The sequence below is a fragment of the Zeugodacus cucurbitae genome, chromosome 4 (genome assembly GCF_028554725.1).
Source record: "Zeugodacus cucurbitae isolate PBARC_wt_2022May chromosome 4, idZeuCucr1.2, whole genome shotgun sequence".
Lineage (NCBI taxonomy): Eukaryota > Metazoa > Arthropoda > Insecta > Diptera > Tephritidae > Zeugodacus > Zeugodacus cucurbitae.
The window spans coordinates 4,722,644-4,730,325 of NC_071669.1; the positions used below are offsets into that span (position 1 = coordinate 4,722,644).

The following is a 7,682-nucleotide window of genomic DNA, read 5'->3' on the forward strand; positions in this document are numbered from 1 at the left end:
CAAAATACAGGAAACCTTGCGAAAGATAAGACTCTTTGTACTACAAAGATAAGTGAAGATTACAAAAGTTGTATTCCTACCAAATACCACGACAGTCGGGTCGAGGTAACCAGAACGGGACTGGGCTTATACTCCTCTAAGAACTTTCAACTTGGCGATATTCCAAATATGTTTTCTGCCTTTACAACAAGAACATCCAAATAAGGAACATGTCAAAGCCGCAGTTTCCATTACTTGGTCGCCATCAGTGTCTCCGGATACGTCTACTTTCACAAAAGCTGAGGCTTGAAAACTGATTAACAGACGGCTGACCAAATTTAGAGGGTTATAGCAGGTTGTTGACTTACCAATGATGTACCGCGACTCGATCGGAGAAGATCTTCCTTTCCTTCGACAGTCGGTTCCACGTAACCGGAACGAATCCAGATTTTTATCCGGCCAAGGACCGTCTAATCGACAGCATGCCTTAAAATTATTTGGGGAATGTTTTATACCGTTACAACAACAACAACTATATCATCATTCCTCTTTAAATCATTGGTTAGCACGAATACTATACTTTCCGGTCTCTGGACCACCGAAGATCATTTCTATTCCAGTATAAAGAGAACTTCCAATATTTGTACGATTCCCTAAAGCATACACTGTTTTATAGACCTCCTTTGTGAGGAGCAGGACATTAAGCGTGCTCATACTCGAAAGTGCTGACCAACAGTAGTCAAGCGCTGCTCAATCGCACAAAGCTTTTAATGGCGATAATTTGCCTACTGTTTCGTTTAATGGCCAGCTGATGCATTTCAGCTACTGAAATGTATCAAAAAAGCCACCATTTATCGCAGCTTAAGTGTTTGCCTATAACCACCATCATACTATTTTATGGCCAAAATTCTTTTCTTTTCGACGAAAATCACTTTGTTCCACGTTAATGCATTTGAATTGTTCCATTCATGCGCCTTTCAACGCTCGATTGCTTTATGCGTGCCTCATGCCTGTTTTTCCTCTCTTCCTCTTGTAGCAACAACTTTTACGAGACAACGAGTTTGGTTGACAACAAATTCCGACATGACAGCATTTCTGCCGGACACGTCGCTTGTACAACGCGCCGCTGGACGTGGAACGCGACGCGCACGCTTGTCGATCTTTTGCTGATCAACTGCGTTGTTGTTGTTGGTTGTTAGTCGGTTTTTTGTTTTTGTTGCTTCTTATCAGCATTTGCATGTCCTGTCTGTTGTCGCTGTAATGTTGCAATTAAGCGTCAGCGTGTCGCGTACGTGCAACTTGTTAAAGCGTACAACATTTGTCAATTTTCACTGGAATTTCCATATCACTTGCCAGTTTGGTCGACGCGCCGAAACGTTTGGCAGTCTGTGCGCTGTCACGCAGCCACCAAAAATTCGCCGCTTGCATGTACCGCGCCTCTCTATATCCAAGTGTGTACAAAAATATGCATGCGTGCCACACGCCCTATTGTCCGCTGCAGGTTACGGCTGTCCAGTCTGTGGCATGTGCTAAATAGCCGGGCGATCGTTGATTGAGGCGGTGGACGGTTGGTAAACATTTTCAAAAAAAAAAAAGAACTCTTAAAATAAGCAGCCGAGCACCGCCGGATTATGCTAATGCGTTGTCTTTACGATTTTATGTAGACAATGGAGATTAAAGTGGAGAATTTTGCTTAGAGATAACTCTGGGCTCCAATAAATGCAAAGAAACTGAGGACCTACCCAAAACGAGTCTCAGTTATTAACAACGAAGTCTAGATAAATGATAATTCCGACTAAGATCAACAAAATTATTGGGTCCGCTTCAAGAACAACCCCAAAATTGGACTCCTTTATAAGCAAGGGTCTCCAGAGAAATCAAGCAACTACTATTGTATGTCCAAATATCCGTTATTGAATTGTTGTACAAGAGTCATTCACTCAAATCCCTTGTTTTATTCGCTCACAACAACAACCGGACCCGGAAGGCTACCAATAATCTGGAAGATTTTGTATCAAATTCTTCACCATTCTCGTAAAGAAAAATTTCCCAAAAATAAATTTAAACAATTTATTTACTTTTAATGTTTCAAATAGTCAGATATTATACTTTAAAGTATTTCAAGGCAGTTTTGTTTCTATTAAAATAACATTTTCAAACATTTCTCTCAGCTTTCCTGAGATCTGAGTCCAGCACTTGCGGCAGCACCAAATTTCTCTCTATTACCTTCCCACTGCACAGTTTGATAGTGTACTTCACGCTCTTCATTACCATCCACTCCCTCTACTTCTTCACCAAAGTAAGCGAAAATGCAAATCTTATTGACAATAACAGATAAACGCACTTTGGCTATCATGTCTAAAGGTTGTATGATCGGTGTATCAAGTAGTATCACAATATGTGAAGCATGATATTGCAGCGGATCGCCAGGGTAAAGCAGAAAATCTGCGCCAAATGCATCGCCAGCAGTGACAAAGTAACCACGCGTCCAAAAATCACAAAACACTTTATATTTGAGAGCATTTTCAATGGCGGGGGCGTCGACAATTTTGAAAGCTGCAAAAATGATTTGTTAAATATTTTAAATTATTTAATTTAAATTACTTTAAAAGGCAATTAAATTATTTACCGTGTGTTTGCGTGTGCGCGCAAGCGATTTCCAATGGCGCATTATTGCGTTCAAAGACGAAATTATCAGCAGTTTCTTGTAAAATTTGTGAGGCTTCTAGCACAATATCTGTTGAGAAATTAAGCTACTTTTATTTAATTTATATATTTTAATTAATATTTTCATTTGCTTATACCCGCTTTTGGTACACCTGCCTTTAAAAGCTTCTTTCGTTTTCCCTCAAGTATCTTGCTCATATTACATTCAGTTTCATGTAATTTTGCGCTCTTAAGTGTATCAGCTTGTGCTGTAAAGCTTGCTTCCAACAACTCATGGTACTTCGCCAACTCATTGGCAGCCGGCACGCGCAGCAGAGATTCCTGCTTTGAAACCAATTGAGCAACGCCACTTTCTACTAGAAATCGTGTCTCATACGTTGTCAGCTCCAACGGTAGCGCTGAAGAATGGAAATATTATTTAAAAAGTGCATTTGAATGTGTATTTTATGTTACAATTAACTGCAATCATTCGCCGACCATCCACGCATATTACATGTGCCCACCAGTGCACCCACAATGCGGTGCTGCTGCCGCAATGTCATGTAGTCTGCAAAAGGGTTATTGTTAGGTTAAGCATAGTAGGTTCTTTAATTATATTTACTCACCGTCCACATTGAATACATATCCTGTGCCATTTATTAATGTTAAATTTATTTTATTAGATTCCTCTTCAATGCCGTCCGGAGGATCCATTGTTTTGTTTACGAATGAAGTGAGAAGAAATTTCGCTACAGCGACATCTATATGTCGTTTTAAATAAATTTTTGCATTTGTAAAAATAGCCTAGGAATTTGGTTTATATTAAAAAAAGTGATAATAATGCTATTAAAATTTTAATATTCTCAATTTTAAACAAATTTAAATTCATTAATTTAAATATTGCAAAATTGATTTACAAAGGTTTCATACGCATTAGCTGCTTGACTTCTTACATATGGCAGCACTGAAATTTCCAAACGTCAAAACCTACAAAAGCCGCCTTGGCGTAGTAGAATTTTATTTAATACGTGAATTCCTGCATTAATTTTGTCGTAAAACTGAAATTTCACTTTTAAACAGCTAAATAAACAAATTAAAATCAAAATGTCTTTCATGAATCCCGTGGATATGGTTGAGGAAGATGCGGCGGATCTGCAATTTCCAAAGGGTAAGTCAACGTATAGTTTTGTGCTGTGCAATCTACAAGTGAAACGCGCGACTTTAGTGTTTATGAAAGTTATGCGTTACAATTGGGCACAACCAATTTTTATCATTTTCATTTTGTAGTCAAATTAGAAGTTCCAAACAGTTTGTCAAAAATTAGCGCCAACCAGCAACAGCGCATAACAAAAGTGCGCCCTCAAACTGAAACGAAATATGCCACAACTTACTATAATGCAGAAGAGTTCAACAGAACGCTCGAGCAACGCACCAAAGCCCTACAACAATATAATGCGGATTACAACGTAGCTAGTGTGCACAACGTGGAACGTTGTAGCACCTGTAATTGTGATCTGTACGAACCATATATAAAGTGTCCTGATTGTGAGTATACGCTGCTATGCATGCAATGCTTTGCACAGGGACGTGAGACTGCCACGCATCTCAATACACACTCGTATATCATTGTGCGCGATGATATACAAGTTTTCCCGGGCGCAAATAACTGGACCGCCAGAGATGAGCGTATTCTATTACACACACTCGAAAAGAAAGGCTATGGCAATTGGGAAGCAGTCACACAAGCATTACATTTTCGCCATAGTGCTGATGAATGCCGTCTGCATTATCATAATTATTATTTTGGCGGCATTTTCGAACGTCTGCTTGGTTTGACACACTCGAAAAATGCCTACTTTCCCGAACGCATGCCGTATGTGGTGAAAATGCGTTCGGTGGATCCGCCACGTAGTGATGAACCTGGCACAATGCAATTTAAAATGATGGCGGGTTATCGCTGTGCACGTGGTGACTTCGATACCGCCTACGACAATTCAGCGGAAGACCTATTGACCACAATTATGCAGGATACCTTTGCCACGAATGCTGCAACAGATGATTACGAAGAAATGCTTGATGAAAACAGTCGTAATGTGTATGAAGAAATGCAATTGGCTGTGGTGCGCGCTTATAATCATCGATTGAGGTATTTAAGATTTCAAAAATTGCTGAAGAACTTTGAATTTTTAAAATATTGAAAATTGTAATTGCAGAGAACGTCAACGGAGATACAAAATAATGCGTGATCATGGTCTTATAATGCCAAATCGTACGCTGGGCTGGATTTCCAAATACGGCGAAGCACTGGGCTCGGAGTCTAATTGCAGTCGTTTTCTGTCATTTATGCAAATCTGCAATCCTATTAAATTTGATATGCTCGTTGAATCGCTTAAGTATTTTACAGACACACAGAAGACAATTTATCGGTAGGAAATTATTATTGTTTAAATTATACTTTCTAAATATATATTATAACCTCACTTCTTACACCCCAACAGTTTATATGAGCTGCGTCAGAATGGTGTGCGCACTTTGGCAGGTGGCTCGTTATATTTCAAATTAAAGAAACGTCGTGCACAACAACAACGTGATCGCCTAAAAGATGATAACTATCGACAACTGCACGATTGGCGTAAGCTTATACCCAGCGCGCAAACGCTCGTACCTAATCCCTTTGCCACAGCCAATGTGGTAAGCAATCCGCGACGCAAAGCTGGACCCATGGACATAATTGGTTTGTTATATAAAGTCATAATTTTTAAATTCATTTTAAATAATTTTTTTTTCAAATTCCAGGCATGCCCGGTTATACCAGACTCACAGATGGCGAACGCAAACTTTGCAGCGTCGAGCGTATAGCGCCACAAGCATATATTGATTATAAGAATATATTAATCGCGGAAAACATGAAAATGGGTCACTTGCGCTTGGCTGATGCGCGGCGTTTAATAAAGATCGATGTCAACAAAACGCGTCAAATATATGATTTCCTGATTGAGAATGGGCACATTAATAGACCCTTGTGATATGTGTCTATTTTTTAGGTGTCGTAACAGCATGTAACAACAACAAGCTTGTTTAAACTTCAGTAGTAGTTAAACTAGATGTTAGTTTCCGTTGCGTTTCACTTGTGTTGCACATACGTATTTCTTTCATTTTTATTTTTTTTTAATATATTAAAATTAATTAATTTTTATCATTCACAGAATTTGAGAACGCCGAGACTTTACTGATCTCTGAAGTTCACATGCTGTTGGACCATCGTAAACGTCAAAATGAATCCGCCGATGAGGAGCAGGAATTCTCCGAAGTTTTTATGAAGACCTATGCATATACGGACAGTTTTCGCAAATTCAAAAATAAGGAAACCATTGCTGCGGTACGCAGGTTGGTAAAGTTGTTTCTATTGATGACGAAATTTATACAAAAAAATAACACATAAATCCATCTAATATAACCAACTAATAACCAATATAATATCCACCAACAAAATAATATCCATCAGCTCAAAAACTAAAACGCCACAATAACAACAAATCAAAACTCACCCCCATTCTATAGAACCTCCAAACACTAACCTTTGACCTCAAAAAGAAACTTTCTAAACCCAAAACATTATTCTCTTCAGTCTTTTGATGCAGAAAAAATTGCATAAATTCGAATTGGCCGCACTGGGTAATCTGTGCCCTGAAGCGCCCGAGGAGGCTAAGGCGTTAATACCATCGTTAGAAGGACGTTTCGAAGATGAGGAGTTGCGACAAATACTTGACGACATAGGCACGAAACGTAGTTTACAGTACTAGTGATGTGGTGCAACACCAAATTTTTTACATTCTCTTATAAATACTATAATTATAAAGTAATTTTCGTTGGCGAGAAATTGTGAAAATGAAAAATTGACTTGATTTTTGCTACATTTCTTTTACGACGATGAACATGCGATTTGCTCATTGTCTGCTATTTGCAAAAATAAAAGACTTACAAGTGTAATTTATTTATAATAATATTTAGTGTTTTGTATAATTCATATGTTTTATAAAATAAGTTTATAAGTGAAAGGCTCGTAACAAAAAATTCATTACCACTGCAGGATGATTGATGTCTAGATTTTTAAATATATAGAAGTGTCGGTTTTGAGAAGCCTATCCCGACAACAGCCGGTTCTGCGATACCGGGATTGACTAGGATTTTCGGATCCGACCAAGGGCGGTTATTTCGGCGATCCAGAACAGTTTGGATCGGTAAGTTTTTTGGAGCCTAACATCGAGACTTCGATATAATCGAAATCCAAAGCAGAATCGCTCTTGCCTAAAGGTGCAACTTTGGACGGAGTAGACAATTGAAAAGTAAAGTCCTCTCTCGACGAATCAAAATCACTCTACAAGTCGCTCATTATTCCCGTCCTGCTTTATGGAACAGAAGCGTGAATGATGATGTCGACATCCGATGAGACGACACTAGGAGTTTTCGAGAGAAAGGTTTGCTGAAAATGTATGAACATTGGAGACGGCGAATATCACAGACGTTGGAACGATGAGCTGTATGAGTTATACGACGACATTGATAAAGTTCAGTGAATAAAAAGACAGCGGCTATGGTGGCCAGGTCATGTTGTTTGAATGGATGATAGCATTTTAGTTTTGAAAGTGTTCGATGGAGTACCCGCTAGTGATAGTAGAGGAAAAGGAAGACCTTCACTCCGTTGGAAAGATCAGTAGGAGAGCGACCTGATTTCACTTGGTATTTCCAATTGGTACCAAATTTCAGGAAGGAGAAATGAATGGTGCGCTCTTATAGATTCGGTTATAATCGCTCAATCGGTGCCTATGCCAAATATATAAGAATTCTTGAAGCGTCTAACTAAAGGAACTAAAACCCTTGCATTGCGTATAGATTTTGGTCGTACTTAGAAAACGGCGCGACTTTAAATACTTCTCAAAGTACAAGATCGCTCTAAGAGTCATTGCTTTTATCGTACTGAGAAAACGGTCCGACCAAAAAACTCTCAAAGGACAAGATCGCCTTGAGAGTCAATGCCGTGTATAGAAGAGTGTCCC

General features: G+C 38.9%; 2 protein-coding genes across 4 annotated transcripts; one reads left to right on the forward strand and one right to left on the reverse strand.

Moving 5' to 3' along the window:
* Window positions 1-2,074: 2,074 nt before the first annotated feature.
* LOC105220967 (tRNA-splicing endonuclease subunit Sen34) lies at window positions 2,075-3,485 on the reverse strand. 2 transcript variants are annotated; one of them, XM_011197574.3, is made up of 5 exons: window positions 3,252-3,287; window positions 3,100-3,193; window positions 2,784-3,044; window positions 2,609-2,716; window positions 2,075-2,535 (listed from the first exon to the last, which is right to left on the reverse strand). In XM_011197574.3, the coding sequence occupies exons 2-5, from the start codon at window positions 3,113-3,115 to the stop codon at window positions 2,147-2,149; spliced, it is 774 nt and encodes a 257-aa protein (XP_011195876.2). In that variant the 5' UTR covers window positions 3,116-3,193; window positions 3,252-3,287; the 3' UTR covers window positions 2,075-2,146. The 2 variants fall into 2 exon arrangements, with proteins under 2 accessions (XP_011195876.2, XP_011195868.2); XM_011197566.3 differs by having other exon boundaries at window positions 2,079-2,535; window positions 3,107-3,193; window positions 3,252-3,485.
* A 95-nt stretch (window positions 3,486-3,580) lies between these two features.
* On the forward strand, window positions 3,581-6,629 carry LOC105210498 (DNA-directed RNA polymerase II subunit Rpb4). Of its 2 annotated transcripts, XM_011181511.3 has the most exons (5): window positions 3,581-3,793; window positions 3,913-4,771; window positions 4,839-5,051; window positions 5,124-5,359; window positions 5,422-5,720. In XM_011181511.3, the coding sequence occupies exons 1-5, from the start codon at window positions 3,730-3,732 to the stop codon at window positions 5,649-5,651; spliced, it is 1,602 nt and encodes a 533-aa protein (XP_011179813.3). In that variant the 5' UTR covers window positions 3,581-3,729; the 3' UTR covers window positions 5,652-5,720. The 2 variants fall into 2 exon arrangements, with proteins under 2 accessions (XP_011179813.3, XP_011195946.1); XM_011197644.3 differs by lacking the exons at window positions 3,913-4,771; window positions 4,839-5,051; window positions 5,124-5,359; window positions 5,422-5,720 and adding exons at window positions 5,832-6,012; window positions 6,254-6,629 and having other exon boundaries at window positions 3,594-3,793.
* Window positions 6,630-7,682: the final 1,053 nt, after the last annotated feature.